The sequence below is a fragment of the Micromys minutus genome, assembly GCF_963924665.1.
Source record: "Micromys minutus genome assembly, chromosome: 29".
NCBI classification, from domain to species: Eukaryota; Metazoa; Chordata; class Mammalia; order Rodentia; family Muridae; genus Micromys; species Micromys minutus.
Window position 1 is genome coordinate 14,157,208 of NC_137964.1, and position 23,392 is coordinate 14,180,599.

Below are 23,392 nucleotides of genomic sequence, written 5' to 3' on the forward strand. Positions count from 1 at the left end.
TCACGGAAATCCTCCTGCCTCTACCTCCTGCGTCCTGAGATTAAAAGCGTGCACCAATACTTTTTCAAAATACGGCTCACGCGCCTCGATCCGCACGCTGCGGCCGTTCCCCCTTTTCACCCGGCGCGCCGCGTCGAGGACAGTGACGTAGGCGGCGGCGCGCGGCGCGGTGTATCCTGGGATATTTAAGTCCGCTCCGCGGCGCGGAGCCGCGATGTCTCCGGCGGCTTCGGGGGCTGACGGAGGCGAGCGGCGGCGGCCCCCGTTGGGCCTACGGGAAGGCCGGGGCCGGATCCGCGGCTGCGGAGGACCGGCGGGTGCCGCGGCACTAGGCCTAGCGCTGCTCGGCCTCGCGCTCTACCTAGTGCCCGCGGCGGCCGCGCTGGCCTGGCTGGCGGTGGGGGCGAGCGCGGCCTGGTGGGGCCTGAGCCGCGAACCCCGCGGCCCGAGGGGCCTGTCGTCTTTCGTGCGCGATTCGCGCCGTCACCCGCGGCCGGCGCTCACCGCTTCGCCTCCTCCGGCCAAGTCGCCAGTCAACGGTAGCCTCTGCGAACCCTGCAGCCCACTTGGAGGCCCCGACCCTGCTGAGCTCTTACTCATGGGCAGCTACCTGGGCAAGCCAGGCCCGCCCGAGCCTACCCTTCCGCAGGACCCTAGAGACAGGCCGGGGCGCCGCCCACCCTCACGCTCCCCGCTGCCGGCATCGGCGGCCCAGCGAGTCCACCATGTCTACCCCACGCTCCCTACCCCACTTTTGCGATCCTCTCGGAGGCCGCCCCACCGGTAAGCTCCGGCACTCTTCCCAGGGTGGGTCTCTGCAGCTGCGGATTTAACCTAGGGTTCAACCTGAAAATCCGATTTAACTCTCCTTCCCTTTTTCTTTACTTTGCCTTTCCCTTTCTTTTTATCCCTACCCCCTTTCTCTTTTTTTTCCATTACTCTCCTTTCTCTTTACTCTTTTTTTTTTTTCTTTCTTTTTTAAGGTAGGGTGTTTGGTGGCATAGGTTGTCTGCTCTCAAACCCTTTCTTTGGCTGAGTCCTTAAATTCATCCTCCTGCCTCCATCTTTTGGGTGAGGAGTTCACGGAAAGGATTACAGGTTTGCATCAGGTTGTATGCTGTGCAGGGATCCAACCCACAGCTTCATTAATAGCAGGCAAGCACTCTACCCGTTCCCCAGCCTTGGTTTTGGTTTTTTTGAGACAGGATCTCATGTGGCTTGAGCTGTCCCTTGAACTCACTCTGTAAGAGAGGGTGACTTCGGACTGCTGAACCCTCCTGCCTCCACCTACTAAGTGCTGGGATTACAGGTGTGCTCCACCCCACTCAGCCTAGATTCTAGGTAAAAGCATTTTTATTTTTAAATTGCATTTGCATGTGGAGAACAGAGGACAGCTTGCTGGAGTCGTTTTTCTCCTCCCACGTGAGTCTGAGATTGATCTCAGGTCATCTAGTTAGGCAGCGAGCTCCTTTACCCACGGAAGTCACTTCACTAGCCTTGTTCCATAAGTGTGCTCAGTTGAGTTACCTGTTAATGTTTGGGTTTTGCTGTGTATTGATGATTATCGAACAGAATTTGGGGGGGGGGGGCTATTCCTACAGACTCCAACTGCCTGAGCTTCTGAAGTACCTGTGTGGACAAGGTTTCAGTGTTCCTCTTAATTTGGTTACGTCCATGGTAGAGACAGCCCTTAAGCAACTGATATTTTCTGCCTTTGGATGAAATGGGAGAAATTTGCCGTAAAAATGCTATGTTCCCTGTTGCTTAGAAAAATGTAAAATCTGAGCTGTTAGTGTCATAGAGTGCTTTGTCTAGCGTGCACACACCCCTGGGTTTCATTACCACCACTGTCCAAAAAAATAAAAGAGAAAGAGGTTGGTATTCTCTGGGAAAGAAGTGTTAATGCCTCTTGTTCCTGTAGTCAGTTGAATTTGGTGTCCTTTTAAGACTGGTTCCAGCATGTGTCTGTCTCCTATTCTCCACAGAGATTGTGGGCCTTTATCCAGCCGGTTTGTTATAACACCCCGAAGGCGCTATCCCATTCAGCAAGCCCAGTATTCCTTGCTTGGGGCACTTCCAACTGTTTGCTGGAATGGCAGCCATAAGAAGGCCGTGCTATCTGCACGGAACTCAAGAATGGTGTGCAGCCCAGTGACTGTGAGGATTGCCCCTCCAGACAACAAGCTGTTTCGTTCACCAATGTGAGTACATGTGTGGGTGTATACAAACGTGTATGCAAGTAAGCAACTATACCTGTATGGAGACCAGAAGAAGGCCTCAGGACTCTTACTGCTCTCAGCTTTTTTCCTTTCAAGCCAGAGTCTCTCTCTGAACCTGAGGCTCATGTTCCGGTCTAGCTGTCCTCTTCCCTTGGAGCTGGGTTACAGGGCTATGCAGGATGCCTGGATGGTTGTATGGGTCCTGGATGTGAATTTTAGTCCTTGTGATTGTGCGACTCTTAGTCACTGAGCCATTTTTCCACTGTGGGTGCGTACACACATTCATAGACCAGGCTGGCCTAAAGTGACTGAGTAGCTCCAGCTGTCCCAAAACTCAGGATGATCCTCCTGGTTCTTCTTACTGTTGGGATGAAAGGCACAACTATACCTAGCTTTAGTAGTCATGATAGTTTCTACACATCGATGAGTTAAGGTCTCGCTTGTTGGTTAGCTTCTAGTTTCTGTTCTGTACATGCATGGTAGTTAAAAATATTCTGTCTGCAGAATCTTGTCTTTCATTATAGGCCAGAGCAGATACTCAACACAACACTGTCTTCATCAAGTCATGACCCAGACCCATGTGCGAAGGAGACTGTGCTGAACGCCCTCAAGGAGAAGAAGAAAAGGACAGTGGCAGAGGATGACCAGCTGCACCTTGACGGCCAGGAAAACAAGAGAAGGTGATGATGGGCAGTCTCAGTAGAGTGCTAAACTGCTTTCCCAGGGGAATCCAGAGAATTTTAAGTGTTGATTACTGTGAAGGTGTAGAGGCCAGTTCCAGTATGAGCCATGGGACAGGTGGTGATAAGGGCTTTAATACTGTTTACCTCTTAAGGCACGCACGGGTTAGGTAAGTTTCTATCCTCATATACTTAAACCTGCATTGGTGTTATGGCCCTCACTCACTACCCACCCAACTCAACTCAACCTTCCCCTCCCAGTGTTCTGAGGCAGATTTTATTATACTCTACAACCTGAGCTAGCCTTGAACTCCTTGGCCTTCTACCTCTAAAATGGTGGGCTGCTCCTCAGCCTGTGTGACCAGCTATCTGCCTAATCTGTTAAGTTTTTATTTTCAAAAGTAAATGCTCAAAGTCTTCCCCCCAATTGTGTTTTTCTGTTTGTTTGGTTTTGTTTTTGTTTTTTAGCTTGGGTTTTTTGTTTTTTGTTTTTTGTTTTTTTTTTTTAGTCAAATACCAATGGTGTTGTTGAATGAAAGGCATAGTAGGTCTATCAGTGATAAGCGGAACCATTTCCTCTTTAGTATATGAGAACAGTGAGAATAGAAAAGGCAGCTTCCTGAGTGGACAAAGGGCAGGTTGAAGAGGGTCATTAGGAGATATAGGATCTTTGTGTTTTGTGGTTGTTATTGTTTTGTGGTCCTGGGAATGAGACTTAGGGCCTGCTGCATGCTATGCAAGTGTTCGCCTGCCAAGCTATAACCTCCTAGTTCCTCATTGTGGGATTCTAGGCAATGGCTATACCACTGACCATGTACCTAGCCCTCTGCTTCTTTTATAATTCAACAAATGCTTATCAAGCTGTTGTGTACTAGGCCTTACTCCTCGCCCTTATGGGACTTTCAAGGCAAACAAGTTTGTGTGTGTGCACATATATACATAAGCACACACACACACACACACACACACACACACACACACACACAAGTATATGTGCATATTTAGGGGTATGTGTGGGGTTTTGGGTTGTTTGTTTTTTTTTTGTTTGTTTGTTTTGTTTTTTGATTAATTTTATTATTTTTTTATATGCTTGGTGCCCATGGAGTTCAAATGAGTTTAAGAATTCAGAGCTCCTAAAACTGGAGTTTGGATAATTATGAGCCTCAGTGTGGGTGCTAGGAATTGACTTGATTCTCTGCAAAAACAACCAGTGGTCTAAACTGTTTGGGCCATTTTTTTCCAGCTTCGACTTGTGAAATTTTAAAATTACATTGTTTTCGTTTATTTGTATATTTGGGGGGTGGGTCCGGATAGTGTACACACTTCCCCCAGAAGATATGTAGAAGGCAGAGAGCAACTTAGAGGAATTGGTTCTCTCTTTCCACCATGAGGGCCAGGATAGTATTCAAGTCATTAGGCTTGGTGGCAAGAGCCCGACACACACTGACCTAGCTCTCCAGCCTGAGGTGCCTTTTACTGGAAAGGGTGTATTTGAGACTCCCCATACAAGGCTGCTTATTTAAATGGCTAACAAGGTGATCACAAGCGTATGGAACTAGAAGGAGAGTATTAGAGAATAATGAGCTCTCTTAGGACCATCAGCCCCTTTGCCTGGACTACTCATAGCTGACAGATTTTCAGTTGACTATTTCCAATACTGGATGACAAAATAAAGTGAAGGAGATTTTGCTCTTCTTTTTGAGATAGAGTTTTTATAGCCCAGGCCAGCTTATGATTCACTGTGTAGCCCAGGCTAGACTGGAATTCCTAATTGTTTTGCCATAGCCCCCCAAGTGCTGGAATTCTATATGAGCATTGCCGTGCCTCACACTAGTTAGGGAAATTTTAAGAGATGGCACCTGTACTTAGGGAATAAAGGATATCAGAGGAGTTGCAGGAATGGCAAGAAAGCAGTTGTGCTGATGCCCCATAGCTAAGCAGGAGTGACAGCCGATGGCCAAGAAGGAAATGACAACTGTTGTAGTCCAGGTAGGTATCTTGGCCCTGGTGCATCTGTAGCTGAGGAGTCAGTATTTTTTCCTGTTGTTGGAATGTAGCAGGGATTGCTGGCACCATGTGTACCCTCTGTGTGTGATGTATAGGGGTTTCCTCATGCCTTTGGAGCACCGGATGTATGTGAACCGCTTCCTGTAATGTAGCTAAATTTATGGTTGTATATCTTGGTATGAAATTAGCCACTAAAAACCTGATTAAGTCTGTGGGGGCATGGTAGCTGGCACCTGTAATCCCAGCACTGTGGAGGCTGAGCCAGGACTGGAAGTTTAGAGACAGCCTGAGGCTATGTGCTATGTTCTGGTGTAGTTTGGGCAGAATTTCCTTATGGTACACCTGAATAGTTGAAGCATTTTGGAGATTCTTTCTTGTTCCTTAGTTACCAGGTCAATCTTAGAGTAATGTACTTTACAGAACTGAATGGTTTTAAACAAACTTATTTTTGGTCTAGCATGAAACGTATACCCTATAGAGGTGGTGCTGGGCCCCAGGAGTATGAAGAAATGCTTTCAGTTTTCTTTATTTACACGTTTGTATGTAAGTTGGTTCACACAGGCAATCAGAGCACAGTGTGAGTGTCTGTTCTCTGACTGTGTTGTGTTGGGCCCAGGGGATGAAGGGTTGGGAGGACAGGCACACTGTTTCATGGGGGACTTCTTATTTATTGCAGGCGCCATGATAGCAGTGGGAGTGGACATTCAGCATTCGAGCCCCTTGTGGCCAACGGAGTCCCTGCTTCATTTGTGCCTAAGTAAGTGAGATTCTCAGTGATGGAATGTCACTGCTTAGGGAACATGCTTCTGACAGCTGCTGCTCTATAGTGGCTGCCCTGTCACTTGTCTGTGCTGTCTGTACTGTGTCCACTTCTCATGCTTAACCCAAGTTTTCCATTAACATGAGTGAAAGACCCAGAGGGCCCGTGTTTAATGACATTTCACATAATATATATATTTATATACATAAAATAAGCACTCTGATGCTGTGAGAGAAGAGAGCAGATGTCACTAGTTGACTGAAGCCAGGACTGCTCTTAAAAGATCTTGCTCCTGGGCCAGTTCATATTCTCATCTTACACTGTGTAAACAATGAGGTGGGGCGAACAAGCAAATAAGATTTTACAGACGTGTAGAGCAGTCGGGTTGTTTTGAGGGTGTATTATAGTTGACAGGTATAAGCTTTCATGTTCAGGTTGTTAAGCACAACAACTTGTTGGTTTTCCAGGTATTGTGTTCCAAGTAGAAGTGAAGTGATGCTTAGAAATGGGTGGTAAACAGTGCTTTAAGTCACCCTCTAAATAAAGCAGTGAGTCGATGTCTAATGCTTGCTCTGTCTCACTCTACTTGACAACATGTTACAGTTGATCCTTTACAAATGGATCACGAGACTTCTGCAGTGCATGAAATGTTGTGATATGGAATATTTCTACAACTGAGTTTAAAATGTGTGAGAGGACGGTACATAGGTTCCATTATGGTGAAAAGGCTCTATCAAGCCTTGCATTCAACTCACTGCACTGCACTGTGGGAGACATGCACACACGTTGTGGACCACCAAGATATGAAAGGCCCTTAAACTGGCGAAAGGTTGGCAAGGAGGCTTTGAAGGCTCCAGCCTAGAGGACTGTCTCAAGGAAAAACACAGGTACATGGGAGCTAGCTAAGATGGAGGTGTGCGAGTGGAAGGAGGGAACAGTGGCTGGCTCTGCTGCAGCACACAGGTGAGAGAGGAAGCACACTTGGCTGCAGTTGTCAGTGAACTGGATTGTGATTAATGTGGGTTGCCCTGGGAAATGGTAAGAGGACCATACCTTAGCAGGGCTAGGTAACTCAGGTTGACAGGAAGGATTATGGGAGATCTCTTTTTGGATGGAGGCTCAGGACAGTGGTTGGTGCTCAACTCTGATTTTTCACTTAGCAGCTTTATTGAGGGATCATTGACAGACGTTAAACTGTTGTCCCCACAATCAAGGTGTAACCGTTGTGTTTCTCATGCTATGCTTTACCAACCACTTTGTCAGATACAGGCAGCCATGTCGTCTGTTGATAGTGCCCATGCAGGACACTGTGGTCTTTCAGGGTTATTCAGAAAGGTGTGTGGCACCATGGAGGAAGTAGTAGAACACACCTGCAGTAGCATCTGTACACTTCTTCCTTTCTGTTAGGCCTGGCTCCCTGAAGAGAAGTCTGGCTTCCCAGAGCTCAGATGACCAATTGAACAAACGGTCTCGCACTTCCTCTGTGAGCTCCCTGACTAGCACGTGCACAGGAGGCATCCCCAGCTCTAGCCGCAATGCCATCACCAGCTCCTATAGCTCCACCCGTGGCATGTCACAGGTATGTCTCGGGGCCATGAGCAGATGATGCACGAAGTTCACCCACTGTTGCTTTGCAGCACTGAAGCTGTCTCTAGGCTAACTGCAGTACAAAGCTTTAAGTAGCAAATAAATGAGATCACAGAAAACAAACCTGGTACAAATGGAACAACCTGCAAATGGACCAAAGAAAAACATAGCGTAGTCAAATTGTAGTAATGGTCTCCGGTGTGTCTGCTTGACTTGCAGCTGCGGAAGAGGAGCGGCCCCACCTCTTCTCCCTTCCCCAGCCCAGCTTCCTCCCGCTCCCAGACACCAGAGAGGCCAGCCAAGAAGACAAGGTGATCACCGTTTCCTTCTGGTCACTTTGTGTGCACAGGGGCAGTGAGCTTAACAGGGATTAGCTGTTGGGCTGTTTTCCCTGACTCAGCAAATCAATCGAACCCTAAAGACCAGCAGAGTGCCTGCTAGAGCGGTTCCCTGTCCTACAGTGTGAGCAACTGATGGGGTCCTTCTCTGTCATACTCCAGCGGGAGTGGTGCAGAGTGGACTGGGTCAGCAAGAGGCTGAGTCCCTGGCCCCAGCTCACCCTTCACTGGAGCTCGGCTCCCTCGGGGACCAGGTCTGTCTGTGCCTGCCCCCCCCCCAGGCTTTTTAAAAATTTCCCTGTCTGTCTGTCATGGGCCTACTTCCTTACCAGCTTCACTCCTTGCTCCTGGCACTAACCTACTTTAGAGCCTAAAGGTGCAGTCTGGGGCCCTGGACTTGGCAGGCTCATGGCCTCTGTCAACTGCCTGCCTTCATTTCTACAAGAACTGCAGCATGGTGAAATGCTGACACCCAGGGCCGCGCTCTTCCTACACTTTGCCCATGTAGGAGTATGCAAGTGAGTGTATGAGGGGCCACACAGCCTCCAGGCCTCCCCAAATAAAATCCAGCTTTTCACACTCCCCACAGAGAGGAGGAGCCATGTCATCAGTCCAGTTCTTCAGCTCCCTTGGTGACAGACAAGGAATCCCCAGGAGAAAAGAGTAAGTAGAGAAGCTACGGGACCCAAGAGTAGCATCTACAGTGGGACTTAACTGTGTTGCTCTGTGTGGGGCAACCCTTCGGAGTGCAGTGTAGGAAGGGAGAAGGCAGCACAGTCCACTGCAGAATGTGAGGACATCAGGCCAGCAACTCTGTTTCCATCTGCAGTTACAGATACATCCACTGGAAAGCAGCAGAGCTTGTGGACTTCCCCACCCACACCTGGGAGCTCAGGGCAACGAAAACGCAAGATTCAGTTGCTGCCCTCCCGGCGAGGAGACCAGCTCACCTTGGTATGTCTTGTCCATCTCTCTCAGCTGTTTTAGTATCAAGGAGTCTGGGGGCAGGTTTCTCCAGCTTCTGGGGTTGGCCTAACCTGCTTCTGTTTTCTGGGCAGCCTCCACCCCCTGAGCTCGGCTATTCCATCACTGCTGAGGACCTGGACATGGAGAGGAAAGCCTCGCTGCAGTGGTTTAACAAGGTCCTGGAGGACAAACCAGGTAAGGCTGGGGAGTGCAGCATGCCCCACACAGTGTCTCTGTTTTAGCTTTCCTTGGAGAATACTTGATTTTCTATTTAGTTTTGAGTCTCATTATCCAAGACTGTCTTCAGTGTCATAATCCTGTTTCAGCCTCCAAAGTGCAGGGTTACAGATGTGTACCATCACAACTAGCTGTCGGATTTTTGTCCCCACTGCTTCCACCGGGGGTTTTATTACCAGGAGCTGTTACCAATACTTTCCCATGGGACATGGAAGTTTTGTTTTGTCTGTGAAAATAGTGTTACTTTGTATAACTGATCCTCTTGCCCTCAGTCCTGGGTCAAGTTTCTGGACAAGTGTTTTTGGCTCTGAGCTTCCTGTACCTTTGCTCTAGAAGGAAGTCCTGTATAACCATTTAAAAAGCTTGTCTTTCCTCTGCAGATGATGCCTCCACCTCAGCCACTGACACCCCCCCTGCTACCAGCCCTCCCTTCACACTCACCCTGCCTACTGTGGGGCCTGCTACATCAGCCTCCCTCCCAGCTCCCAGCTCTAACCCACTGTTGGAGAGCTTAAAGAAGATGCAGGAGTCTCCAGCTCCATCATCCTTAGGTAAGTGGAGCAGTGTGCCCTGGAGTTACAGGCCTTTGTCATGATGGGAGTGTGCCGCCTGTCAGTTCAGAGCTTCAGGATGCCCTGGTCTGGAAATACACAGAGGCAGGCTATAATACTGGGTCTGTGATTCAAAGGCAGCTGCCCTAGCTGCCTTGAGTCTGTGTCATCTGTAAATGAGAATGCTGCCTTCCTTGGGAGGTATGAACATGACGAGATTTGCCCTGTAAGGTGTCTATAGTTTTCTGTACCCTAAGCCTAGAATAACTGAAATCCCCTTTTCTCTGAGTAAAGCTGGTGAACCTTGCCAGCTAGTGCCTTCACGCTACCACACGTGGACATGCTATATGGGTGACCTCTTTCACTAGAGTGCAGGCATGATACTTCACTCTCGGGGCTGGGAAGACACTGCTTTGCTGGGTTGGTAAACATTTTGGGTCTTTGTCACATGTAGATAAGGAAGTTGCAGTTGCTAGAATAGCATTTTCCTTCATGACCACACATACAACCCCAGTTAGGCTCCCCTGCTTTTCCCTCTGTCTCTCCTGGAATCTGTGGGGGTGCACATGTCTTGAGTCCTGGTATGGTGGTGCTTGCTAGATGGTGTGGGCATGCTGAGTGGCCTCACCTCACTTCCTTCTCTTCCCAGAACCTACTGAGGCAGCAACAGTTGCAGCCCCTTCACCTCCGAAGACACCCAGCCTCCTGGCCCCTCTTGTCTCACCACTGACAGTGCCCCTAGCCAGCACCTCCACAGACTCCAAACCTACAGCCACCTTCCTGGGGCTGGCTTCTGCTTCATCTGCAACTTCACTCACTGACACCAAGTCCCCTGGAGTCTCTCAGTCTGTCAGCACCCCAGCCTCCACAGCTCCCTCCCCGACTCCAAAGTCCAACATGCTGTTTGGGATGCTGAGTCCACCTGCCAACTCTTCCTCCCTCACCACTCCTGGCCCAGCTTGTGCTTCTCCCATGTTTAAGCCCATTTTTCCGGCCACACCTAAAAGTGAGAGTGATAGCCCTTTGCCAACTAGCTCTTCAGCCGCCTCCACAGCTGCAGCCAGCACCGCCCCGCCCACAACAGCCAGCACCACAGCTCCCACTTTCAAGCCTATTTTTGACAGCCTGGAGCCATTCACAGCCATGCCTCTGTCAACCCCCTTCTCCCTGAAGCAGACAACCGCTCCAGCCACCACTACAGTCACATCAGCTCCTCTCTTCACTGGTATGGGCACTGCCACCTCTACGGTGGCCTCTGGCACAACAGCTTCTGCCTCAAAGCCTGTGTTTGGCTTTGAAGTGACCACCACAGCAAGCACTGCCAGTAGTGCCGTGACTTCCACCTCCCAGTCACTTGTGTTTGGGGGAGCCACCCCTGTCACTGCTTCCAGCTCCACCCCAGCCCTGGCCTCCATCTTTCAGTTTGGCAAGTCCCTTGCCCCAGCAGCATCTGCAGCAGGCACCTCCTTTAGCCAGCCCCTTGCCAACTCTGCCCAGACTGCTGCCAGCAATAGCAGTGGTGGCTTCAGTGGTTTTGGCAGCACCCTCACCACCTCCACCTCAGCCCCTGCCACCACCAGCCAGCCCACGCTGACCTTCAGCAACACTGTCACCCCCACCTTCAACATTCCCTTTAGCTCCAGTGCCAAACCTACGCTCTCAGCCAACCCACAGCCCACGTTTGGAGCCACTGATGGGGCCACCAAGCCAGCACTTGCCCCAAGTTTTGGCAGCTCTTTCACTTTTGGCAACTCTGTGGCCTCAGCCCCATCGGCAGCCCCAGCCGCTTTTGGCAGTGCTGCACAGCCAGCTTTCGGAGGGTTGAAAGCAGCAGCCTCCGCCTTTGGCACCCCTGCCAGCACTCAACCAGCTTTTGGTAGCACCACATCCATGTTCTCCTTTGGTTCAGCCACCACATCTGGCTTTGGTGCAGCCACCACCACTCAGACCACCAACAGTGGGAGCAGCAGCTCTCTCTTTGGCAGCTCTGCTCCATCCCCATTCACATTTGGTGGCTCAGCAGCTCCTGCTGGCACTGGAGGCTTTGGGCTTGGTGCTACCCCAGGCACCAGCTCCACCTCTGGAACGTTCAGCTTTGGATCTGGACAGAGCGGGACCACGGGCACCACCACCTCCTTTGGGGGAAGTCTGAGTCAAAACACCCTGAGCGCACCCAGCCAGAGCTCACCTTTTGCCTTCAGTGTAGGCAGTACACCTGAAAGCAAGCCTGTGTTTGGAGGTAAGATTGGCAAGCCTGTTACCGGTTAGTGCACAATAGTCTGTCTGCATTGTTCCAGGCCAACAGGCAGTCCAAACTAGTGATGGGAGGAACTCTGTATAGTCAAGAAAGGTTTCTGGAGGGTTGGAGAGGTGGCTCAGTGGGTAAGACTTCCTGATCTTAAAAAGGACCCAATTCAGTTCTAGCACCTACATCAGGGGGCTGTCAGCTTCAATTATCTGATGCTTTCTGGCCATCCCAGACACTGCAGTGCGTATAAGCACATACACACACTTTTTAAAAAGATATTATGTGTATGAGTCTTTTGTCTGTATGTATGTCTCTATACCACACATAGTTGCCCACAGCAACTAGAATAGGGTGTTAGATCCCTGGGACCTTTGAGCTGCCATGTGGGTGCTGGAAATTGAGTCTATGTTCTCTGGAACCATTGTGCTATCTTTCCAGCCTCAATTAAAAAAACCAAAATCATAATGCCTTTGAGAAAGTAATGAATGGAAGGAAAAAAATGTTTGTGGTTTATGTGTTTGGTGTTTACATGTATGTACAGTCATTCTTAGCTTTATTTTATATGGTGACTCATGTTTGTACAGGAAGCTCTTAACTCACCAAGTTATCTCCCCAGCTGTTGTAATTTGTAGTGTGTCTATGCGCATGTGTATATGTGTAAGAGGTCAGAGTATAACTTTATGGAGTAGGCTCTCTGCTTTCCCCTTACTTAAATTCTGGGACTAAAACTCAGGTCGCCAGGTGTGTACTGCAAGTACCTTCACTCAGAGCCATCTCACTGGCTCCTTGTTTGTTTTGTGTGTGTGCTTGATACTGTTTCCTAGTGTAACCCAGGTTACCCTCAAATTCAAGATCTTCATACTTCATCTTCCCAAATGCTACAGTGATAGACATACACCCACTGCAGGGGAGGGTAGTGTCATGACATAGAGTCAGAAGCAGAAATGGTGGGTTCATGAGTAGAGAATAAGGCAAGATTGGCTGAAGGTTGCAAGACTGGCAGAGTTCAAGGTTGGTCATAGCCAGGATTCATTGTCTGGATTTTAAATGCGCAGGGAAGTCGCAATAGAATTTCAAACTTAAGGGTGAAGAGATCTCTGCTGTGTTCAGTGTGATTTTTGGCCCTAAGAGCTGCTGATTTTCAGTAAATAAGAGAGAAGCTCTTAGTGAAGTGGGGAAGATGGCTGAGGGCAGGAGGCAGGTCTGTTGAGTGAGTTGTTGGGAACATGAGAAAAGGGATGTAATGAGAAACAGTGGAAGGCTTGCTCACACAGCTTGTAGAAGTTCAAGCAGCCTCTGAAATAAGTAGGTGGATGGGACTGGGGAGATAGCTCAGTAGTCAAGAGTGCCTGATGCTTGAAATATGAGGATCTGAGTTCAGTCTCCTATGCTAAAAAGCTTGATGAGGCAGTGGTATCCTGTAATCCGATGCTGGGTGTGTGGAGGTAGGCAGATCCTATAAGCTCACTGGTCAGTCTAGTCAAAATAGCCAGCTCCAGGCCAGTGAGAGACTTCAGAAGCTTCTGTACACTCCCATAGATGAGTACTGCTGCGGTGCAAATACACATACACAACAGATAACACTTAGTTGTGTGTGTTTTATTAGCACTAAAAGATTGTAAATCTTGCTCACTTAAGAATGGTGATGAGGAGGGTAATGCATCAGGATCCTTGGGGAGGTGATTGACAGGTGACCCTCCAAAGGACCAGAACTGTTAGTAAGAGCCTGGAGACCTGAATCTTAGGAATTGGTCTGGGTGTGGTATTGCATGCCTATCATCCCAGCACAGTCTTGGGCAGGAGGTTGGAGAGTCGAAAGCCAACCTGGGATGTCTAGCAGAAGTCACAGTCACAAAAATAGCAAAATGAAGGAATTGGGTGTTTGAGGTAGGAGGGGTGAGAAGTGGTTTGGAGTCAGCATCAGAGCAAGACAGACCTGAGACAATTATACACAGTCAGAGCAGGAGCCATTCCCATAGGGCATCCTGGGAAGAAGTGGGACTCAACGAGGTAAGTGAGAGGGAAGGGGCAGGGAACCAGGGAGAAGAGGCAGGGAGGGATTAACCTGACAGCCCCATATCTCACTGCAGTTGAATAATGGAGGGGTGGCAGAGACTGGTTTCATCAGCTCTGGGAACTGGGGGATAGGCCTGATAACAGTCTAGTCTCTAACTTTGTCTCCCCTTTAGGCACATCCACACCTACTTTTGGGCAGAGTGCCCCTGCCCCGGGAGTAGGCACCGCAGGCAGCAGCCTCTCATTTGGGGCCTCTTCAACACCTGCCCAAGGCTTTGTTGGAGTTGGACCTTTTGGTAAGCAGCCAGTTTGTTGCTTGCATGGCATCCTTCCTTGTCCCTTGAGTTTAGAGTGATTAGGACTGTAACAGGTTGCTTGCCCTCAGGGTCCAGGGAAGTTGGACAGCAAAAGTTGAGTCTTTTCAGGAAGCTCAAGTGTTTGAGGAGCCAAGTACTGGTGTTTTATTATTTTTATATGCATATATGTTTTCCTGCATGTTTATCTATCTGTGTGAGGGTGTCATTTAGAGTCCCTAGAACTGGAAAGTTATGAGCTGCTATGTTATTGCTGAGAATTGAACTCAGGACCTCTGAAAGAAGCATCCAGCCAAGAGCTGTGAGGGCTCCCAACGGTTTCAGAATCCCTAGTGAAACACTTAGGTTTCTGCTTTTGACTGACTTCCCAGATCAAGGGCATTTTCTGTGTTGGCAGCTGCCCTGATAAGGTCTTATTAACTCTTTCCAGGATCAACAGCCCCTTCATTTTCCATTGGTGCGGGATCCAAGACCCCAGGGGCCCGACAGCGACTTCAGGCCCGAAGGCAGCACACCCGCAAGAAGTAGCCTGCCTCTTGTCTCCACTCCCCCATCCCTTGCCTGAATCTGGACCTCAGCACCTGCTAGGAAGAGCCTTTGACCCTTCAAATTCCTTAGCAAACCCAGCCGTCACCAGGGTGGAAGTGGCAGTCTGGCCCTTTCTGTTCTAGAGGAAGCGAGTACCCCGGGAAGGGGCAGAAGCCCAATACTTACTTGAACAGTCACACTGGTTAAGCTGGAGAACTGAAAAAACATCTGTACATATTGTCCTCTTGCTGCCCCAGCGCTTGTTTAGTGTGTAACCTAGGCAGCCTGCTGCTCTCCTTGGGCACATCTCTGCTGGCACCCACTTGGATACCTAATATACATCAGTGGGATTGGGGGAACCGGATTGTCCCTAAGCTTCGCCTGCTTGGCTTGGCCATAAGTGGTTCTTTCTCTGATCCCTTCAGGGTCTCTCCCTGTTTCTTGCTGCTTTGTCCTTCACCGGTCCTCTGTGAGATTCATTCCTTCTAAATGGCAGTGGATCTTGCTTTGCCTTGGAGACCCCAGTGGGCGCGGTTCTGCCTCTTCTGCCAAGTCTGTTATATCTTCAGCCCTCTGCTAATCCAGCCTCTTAAAAGGTTGGTGGCTCAAGACTGTTAGCCTGGCAGAGCCAGGGGAGAAGTTTGCTCCAGGAAGTCCTGGGGCAGGTAGACCAGACAGCCCACCACTGCTTCTTGCTGCCTCTTCACCTGCCCGCTCCCCCACGGGCCAACTTGCCTCTTCGGGATTGTATTTTCCAAGCCTTGTACTGTGTTTGTCTGATGTTAATGTGTGTTGCTCCTTGAATCGAGTTTGGAGGAAGAATTGAATCGTATGTGTGGCGGCATGTTGGTAATGCCGGACTTAATATCACCTGGGCCCTCCTGGGCCTAGCTAATTGAATGCTGAAGTGGCACCGCGTGACAGCCACAGTGCTGACTCCTGAATTCTCAATAGTGTTTTGACTTAAGGGCTGGCAGCCCAGGGGATGGAGCCTGTTGGGAGCAAAGACTTCCCTCTGTTGGTCCTCCTCCACATAACCCACCCCAGGCCAGGCCATCTTCTGCCTGTGTTTGGAGTTGTAGATTAATGAACTATAGAGTCCTTAGTTGTATTCCCACAGCGTCCTACCCAGCCTGTCTCTTTCCTTCCAAAACCACACCACACCCTTAGGCCCCAAGCCTGGCTGCCATGTCCGTCCTTTGGGAGAAGTATGAATGCGTGTGTCTAAATTAAAAGAAAAAAATATTTAAACATTTTTTAACAAAATAAAAATTTATTTTTGTATTTAAGCTAAATTGCCTTTTAAATTCCTTCAAGCTTGGTTCACTGAGGTGGTTAAGTATAAATGCTATTGAATAGTAGGAACTAGCTGTATAGTTATGCCTGTGTGGAGGAGGGGCTCACAGCCATCCCCAGCAGCTCTCCTGAGGGGCAGAGCTCCTTCTAGACATGTCGTGTAAGTGTAATTCTTATTTTATAAACAGTGTGACGTAGCTGTAACTGGTCCCCTTCCCTTTGTGACTGGGATTGAATGTTTTATGGCAGGGGTTAGGCTGGGTCGTGTGGAACTGGAGAAGAGCTGGACCTCAAGTCCCAAATGCCTGTGAGGATGGGGATGGGTGGGGGTCTGAACATGAATCCGCTACCTGTGCCTCAGGTAAGGAAGGGGCCTCCCTACAATTCAGTCTGAGCTAATTACCTCAGCTCCACAGCAGGCCTGTATCCAGGGCGCCTCAGGAGGTGTCCTGGAATCGCCTCGGTGTGTGAGCACATCTGCCCGTGCTCACGCTGGACAAGGACGGGGAGGCTGGGGCTTCCACCACAGACTGAGTTCCTGTGAGGGTAGCTGAGATTTTTAGTATGAATGTGAGATTGTTCTTGCTTATGTCATTAAAAATAAAACTGTGATCTGTCATAGGTCTGAGTTTGCCCTTTATTTGTGAAGCAAAGAACTCTTGACTGGTAGGACCGCCCAGTGAAGGACACAGTGTCAGACATCATGTTCCCTTCCCAGATGAGCAGGGTTCCCACAGGGAGGATGGTTCTGCTGGCCGTGGGGCACTCGGTGCCTCTGTGCTTGACTGCATGCTGGCACCAGCTTTGCGTCTTTTCTTTCTCTTTGGGGCTTGGCTGAGAGGTTCTGGAGCCGTTGCATTGGTCTGTGTGGCTGGGCTGGAAGAAGAGGCCAGAGGTTAGCAGATGTGATAGCCCACACCTTTAGTTTTAGCTCAAAAAGCAGAGGCAGATCTCTTAAAAAGGTTGAAGTCAGCCTAGTCTACCTAGATAGTAAGTACTAGGCCAACCAGAGTTGCACAGATGCTGCCTCTCAAAACAAAAACAAAATAACTCAGCTCCTCGCTCACCTTGGCAACACCTCTACACGTTCAAACACAGCAATGAAGAAGCCACCAGTGAGTGTGGTCTCAGGGGAAGCCCGGAGGCAATGTTCAGACCCTGGAAAGGTACTCAGACCTCGGTGGGGCCATGTGGGTAGGACAGGAGCCAATCTGTGGAGAAGGAGAAGACTCAAACCCTGGTGAGAAGCAACCCGTGACCTCTCAGACTCTGGGGACATCATTACCTGAATGTCCCCGAGTTCTGCTGTAGAGCCTCTTGGACCACGTCTTCATTCTCTTCTTGGCAAAGGGAACACGTGGAATAGACTAGGCGCTGCAGAGCGGGGAACCTGAGTGCATGGCACAGAGCCCGCTGCTGGAATCCTGCCAGGGCCTGCAAGCGCTCCTTGCTAGGTGTGCCTTCCCCATGTTCCTCCAGCTGCCGGCTCAGCATGCCTATGGAAAAGGAGCTGCAATTATGAAGCCATTTCCACACCCAAATCCCCACTTTAGAGATGAGAGCATCTGTCTGTAGTCACAAGTCCGAAGCAACATCAAGAATAACTGGTAGCCTTCAGTATTCAAGTTGCTGCAGGCCTATGACCACAGCAACACTGTCCCCAGCTCACCAGAGCCACTACAAGAAGGATCCAACAAGATGTATTGGACCTGGCCGTAACGCTGGTCAGAGGGAGAAACTGTCAGGAAGTCCTTCTCTGCTAACTCGCAGCAAGAGACCCCAGCCCGAGCCAGCAACGTAGCCATCGCAGCCAGCCGCTTAGCATCCTGGTCAAAAGCAAAGATCTTCCTAGGGAAAAGAGCAGAGGCAGAATAAACTGAGAATTTCCTTTAAATTAAGATGTGTCTGTTTGCCACATGTGTGTAGGTATCTGTGGAGGCCAGAAAGCAATGTTGGAACCCAGGGAACTGGGGTTACAGAGGTTGTGAGCCACCGGACATGGATGCTGAGTACTGAACTCGGGTCCTGGAGGAGCAGCAAGTGCTCACTGAGCTGAACATTTATGGAGCATGGAGGCCCACAGTTAGATAACATCAAACTGTAATGTGTGCTAAGCCAGGACACAGGTCTGGGGTATGTGGATCAGCAATAGAGGGCTTACCTAGAAATCCCCAATGGGGGATAAGAGTGTGACTCAGTAGTAGAGCGCTTACCTAGCATGTATAACGCTTTGGAGATTTAATCCCCAATATACTACCACCCAAACCAAAAAAGCTAAGAAACAACATTTAGATCATCTACAGGGGTCACTGTCACAGATAACCAGCCTGGGAAAAAACCCAAGAGCTGAGGGAGTTATCGTCTCGAACCATTGGTCTGGTTTGGAACTAGGCTATGAGCTGCCAGAGGCACTTAGTGGGACTTTCTCCTACAAAGGACAAGATTCAACCCCGTATCTCCCTCTGCCTCAAAGCTCATCACCAGCACTCACCCCTGGTTCTTCAGAAGGGCTGCAATGTAGCTGGTCTTGTTGCCAGGGGCAGCACAGGCATCAATGACATGGGAGCCTGACGGGGGAGACAGCAGCATGGCTGGGAGGCAGCTGGCCTAGCATGGCAGAAGAGGGAAGGCAGCAGGGTGAACACAGAGCTTCCCCATAGTCCCCACCCCCACCCGGTCCTCCCTACCTTATCCTGAAGGATGAGATGGCCAGCACGGTAGAGTGGATGCTCATGCAGATCTGTCTGTGCAGGAAATACAAGAAGCTCAGGCAGCAAGGAATCCAAAAGAAAATGTTGCCCCTTGAGAGTTCGCAAGTCCTCCAGGCTGGCAGGAGAAAACCACTGGTTAGGCTTTGGTTTTGACCTTTTTATTTTCTGTGTTTAGGTGCTTTGTCGGTACATCGAAATACACACAGAGGGCCAAAAGAGGGATTCGGATTCCCTAGGATTGGAGTTACAGATGGTTGTGACGACCATGTGGGTGCTAGGAATCAAACTCTGGTCCTTTAGAAAAGCAGTCTGTGCCCGTAACCACCGAGCCATCTCACCTGTTTTTCATTTTTAAAAAAGAATTTGTTATTTAAAATCTTGTATCTATGTATGCTCATGTGCAAGCAGATACCCTGAGAGGCATCAGTGGCCCCTGGAGTAGGAGTTACAAGCCACACAACCGGGTGCTAGGAACTGAACTCTGGTCCTCCACAAGAGCAGTGTCTGCCCTTTAACTGCTGGGCCGTGCTTCTAGCTCTAAGTCTGCTTTGTTTTTATGTTTTTACTGAGACAGGATCTGGAACTCAGTCCCATCTCCACCTCCCAGCACTGAGGTAACAGGTATAGAGCCTCATCCCCTGCCTCTAAGAAAAAGGGGCAGAAGTTGCAAGGGTCAGTGAGGTGGCTAACCAGGTAAAAGCACTTGCTACAAGCCTGACAACCTGAGGTAATGCCTGGAACCCACAGAGAGGCAGGGAGGACAATTCTTGCAAGTTTGCTTTCTGACCACAGGCACATGGCATGGGCATGCGTAACATAGGATGATCATGACTTAAAGAGTTTAAATTGGGTTGATATACTGATTTTATAAACGTTAACGGTGAGAACAGCACTTCACATACATAAGTGACACAAAATGACAGAAGTGTGTTGGGGACCATTTCAAAAATAGTTGAGAGTTTTGTCCTGATCCAAAGCCAAAATCTAACAACTTTTTGTAAAACTCAAATCAACAAATCAAATTCCAATTATTTTTCATTTAGTTTTTGGTTTTGTTTTTTGAGACAGGTTTTTTTCTCTTGTGTAGCCTCGGCTGTCCTGGAACTCACTTTGTGGACCAGGCTGTTCCCCAACTCAGAGATCTCCTGCCCCCACCTCCCGAGTGCTGGGATTAAAGGTGTATGACACCACTGTCCAGCTAAACACCAACTTAAAAAAGTGAAAACTAAAACAAGCTAGACATTCTAGTGCAATGCAAGCCGAAGACAGACTACTGATAACTTTACACCAGGGTTATGTAAACCTGTTTGACATTTTGGCAGTTTGACAGTAGGGTAATTGTGCATCAACGAGAATACCCTGGCTTCAGTAGATTGATAAATTCTGAATTAATTTTGGTCACTGTGCCTTCAGAAACCTTTACCTTCAGAAACCTTTAACTGTTTCCAAATATTATAAGCTGCACATTGCTATGGGTATGCTTGGTTGGTTTGGCTCGGTTTTTCAAACCAGGGTTTCTGTGTAACTCTGGATGTCCTGGAACTCACTCTGTAGACCAGGCTGGCCCAGAACCTGGAGATCCTTCTGCCTCTGCCTCCCAAATGTTGAAGGTATGCACCACCACTGCCTAGCCTGTAGTGTTTTGGCTTACAGCTGAAGAGGCTGTGATCTAGACAGGAGAGCTGAAAGGTGGGAGACAGAAGTTAGAATAGAGAGCAAACGGAGGGTCACAGGATGCAGAATGAAGACCTGCAAGAACACCAGGGTTCAGGGTTAAGATGCAGAAAACTGCTGCCAGGGCCAGAGACATGGCTCAGCAGTTAGGAGCACACACTGATCTTGCAGAGGAGCTACATTCGGTTCCTAGCACCATATTCAACAGCTCACTTGCCTACAGCTCCAACCCCAGGTGTCCAAGGTTCTCTTCAGACACATGCACACACCCACACATAGACATAAGATATCATTTAAGACAAAAGTAACATCTTTTTTACAAAGAAAATTTTGTTGGAAAAGTAGAAGAATCATCTAGAGAAAACAGTCATTACCCTCCGTTATTACCTCCTCCCCAATTACCTGCCCCCCACTACCTCCCTCCCCCTGGCCAGTCTCTCCTCTCACAGACTCCTACTTCCTTAGGAATCTGGACATAAAGGAAAATAAAGGCACCCAGGCAGGATGCTCAGCTCTCACCTAGAAGCCCGACCCTGATAGGAGAAACCTTGTCTCTTGAAATAATCGATCGCATCCTCAGGGCAAGTCTTGAGAGTGTTCACACGCACGAATCGTGGTACCTGGTAGGCTAGAAGCCACAGATGTGAAGTGAGTAGGAGGGCAAGTCCCTCCTGAGGGCCACCACCCTCCCCTCAGCCTCCAATTCACCTTGGCCAGGTTTGGATCTCTCTTGCAACAGGTCCTCGTTTCGGCTCACACCCCGATGAACTTTGAGTCGGGCCAACTCCGCCTTGAGCCTTGCCTGGTGCCGGCCCAGCAGAGCCTTCCATCGGCCTCCACCCCCTCGAAACCCCTTCCCCAGCAACAGTTCATACACTAGCACCTGGACAGGGAAAAACAATATCAACACCATAAAAACCTCCAGTAGGAAGAGTAAGTACCTGTCCAGATGGTCATGTCAACGGAATTTTCTTGCCCAAGATTACAAAAGAAATGAATGCCCTGATAATGGGGGTAAATGTCTATATTCCCAGCAACATCAGATGCACAAGCAAGAAGACCGCAAACTATCTGAGTAATGATGCCTTTAATCCCAGCACTCAAGAGGCAGAGGCAGGCAGGTGGATCTCCATGAGTTTGAGGCCAGCTTGGTGTACAAAGTAAGCTCCAGAAAAGCCTGAGTGACACAGGGAAACCCTGTCTCCAAAAACTTAAGAAGAAAGGAGGAGGAGGCAGCTAAAAGCTGAAGATCAACCTTAGTTACCAATTTAAGACCTTCCTGAGCAATTTAGCAGGACCCTGTCTCAAAAAAACAACAAAGGCTGGGTACATGGCTCAGTAGAACCTGCTCCAAGTAAAGGGCGAGGGTGTGGCTCAAAAAAGTCTGCTTAAGCATCTACCAGTTAATGGACTGAGAGCAAAGCTTAGCAGTAGAGTAGAAAACTTGCTTAGTATCCACCAGCGAAGGAACAAGGTTGCAGCTCGGCAATAAGCACCTGTCTAGAATCCCCCAGTGAGGGGCTGGGGTGTGGCTCAGTGGTAGAGCCCCTGCCTAGAATCCCCCAGTGAGGGGCTGGGGGCGTGGCTCAATAATAGAGCATCTGTCTAGTGATGCTGTCGAATGAGGTGTTGCAGGTGTGGTTCAGTGGGAGACCTCTTCCATGGCTTGTTGGAGACTGGGTCCAATCTCCAGCATTACAAAACGACATTCAGGCAGGCAAACAGACTGACGAGAGCAGATTCTGTATGTAAACTCGGTGTCCTCCCCATGCCTGAAGCTTCCCCATCTCCGGTAGCCACCTGATCAGTTGAGCTCTGCACCCCAGCTTTACTCGCCGTCATCACCCTTTCCGGTAGGTAGCTTCTGCCACAGCTAGTTTGCGCCTTTGCCCTACTAAACCCTTCACGAAATGCTCCAAGTGAAGTCATATCTGTCCCAGCTCAATTGGGACCCAAGAAAGAAGCCCAAGAGCTATGCACGGGTCACAGCCTCCGGCCGCCACTCACCTTGGCAAGGTGCGGCCGCAGCTTCTTCTCGGCGCGAAGGAGCCCGGCGCTGGCGATCACGGCGTCCAGCACGGCCGAGTAGCGCTGCGTCTCGCACACCAGCGCGTACAACTGCTTCAGGTTCTGCGTGACAGAGGGGAGACCCGCTGCATCCAACGCGGGCCTCGCCTCGCACTCCTGCCCGGCCCCGCTCCCCAGCCCTCCCTTCCAGCATCCGGCCTCACTACCTGGAAGTTGCTGGAATACACAAGACCCTTGAGGGAGCCTTGGCGGCTTTCCACGCCGGCTAGCACCGCAGCGGCGGTCGCGTACAGCCCCATGCTTTCCCTTCGGCAAAGGCTTTACGACACTGTCGCAAAACTCGGCTTGGCTTTACGGCCGCCGCAACGACTTGTACAGCCGGGTTTCCGGAGTCAAAGGACTCGACCCTTCGTTAGACTCCAAAATACGGTAGCTGCCTCCTGCTATTTTCAGCATCCAGAATTTTATTTTAGATTCTAAAGCCGGCGTGCTGGATCACGCCTTTAATCCTAGCGTGCGGGGAAACAGCTGCAGAAGGATTCTTTGCTAGTTCGAGGCCAGCTAGGTCTACATAGTTCCAGGACAGCTAGAGCTACGGAGAGCCTGTCTCAAAAGAACAAAACAAAACAAGTCATTCTACTTTCTTTGTATAGTTTAGTGTAGTTATTTTGTAGTCTTTAATTTTTTTTTTAAAGACTTTAGAACTCAGAAGATACCGCAGACTCTCCCTGTGACGGGATAAAAGGCTCAGTATAAAGCACTTGTTTAGATGCCTTCCCTGACAGGTTGGGAGTATTGCACTGTGATAGAGCATTTGTCTAGAATCCCTGCTGTGAGTGGCTGGGGTATGGTTCTTGGTAGAGCACCTGCCTAAAATCCCCCAGGAAGTGTTTGAGGATGTGGCTCAGTCCCCGCCTTAAATCCACTAATGCTTCGAATTGTTGAAACTCACCTAGTTTATGTGGGTCTCTGGGATTCTATCCCTAGCGCTGGAAAAAAATACAGCCTAGACTGTTTAAAACAAATGTGTGTTTAATAGGGCAGACAGACATTGTAGAAGTAGAGCACTTGCCTAGCGTGTGCAAAGCCCTGGGATCGATCTCAACATTGATTGAAGACGAGGAGGAGGAGGACTGATGATGTAACTCAGTCTATAGAGGGCTTGCCTAACGGGCAGAAAGCCTTTGGTTCCAGTCATTCTACTTCGTAAACCAGGCATGATGGCACACTTC

The 23,392-nt window shown here is 49.4% G+C and overlaps 2 protein-coding genes across 2 annotated transcripts; one reads left to right on the plus strand and one right to left on the minus strand.

Annotated features, from left to right (window-relative positions):
- Positions 1-214: 214 nt before the first annotated feature.
- Positions 215-16,366, plus strand: LOC308439378 (nuclear envelope pore membrane protein POM 121; the record flags this gene model as incomplete). Its single annotated transcript, XM_080941161.1, has 13 exons — positions 215-783; positions 1,986-2,201; positions 2,744-2,899; positions 5,583-5,663; positions 7,074-7,245; positions 7,473-7,564; positions 8,181-8,254; positions 8,421-8,545; positions 8,650-8,752; positions 9,175-9,345; positions 9,995-11,584; positions 13,783-13,905; positions 14,354-16,366. 13 exons carry the CDS (start codon positions 215-217, stop codon positions 14,449-14,451), a joined length of 3,570 nt encoding a protein of 1,189 aa, XP_080797287.1. The 3' UTR covers positions 14,452-16,366.
- On the minus strand, positions 14,475-22,471 carry NSUN5 (NOP2/Sun RNA methyltransferase 5). The gene is made up of 10 exons (XM_080941162.1): positions 22,367-22,471; positions 22,140-22,262; positions 20,841-21,015; positions 20,652-20,760; positions 18,435-18,573; positions 18,239-18,354; positions 17,417-17,595; positions 17,033-17,243; positions 16,815-16,958; positions 14,475-16,623 (listed from the first exon to the last, which is right to left on the minus strand). Exons 1-10 carry the CDS (start codon positions 22,457-22,459, stop codon positions 16,449-16,451), a joined length of 1,464 nt encoding a protein of 487 aa, XP_080797288.1. The 5' UTR covers positions 22,460-22,471; the 3' UTR covers positions 14,475-16,448.
- Positions 22,472-23,392: the final 921 nt, after the last annotated feature.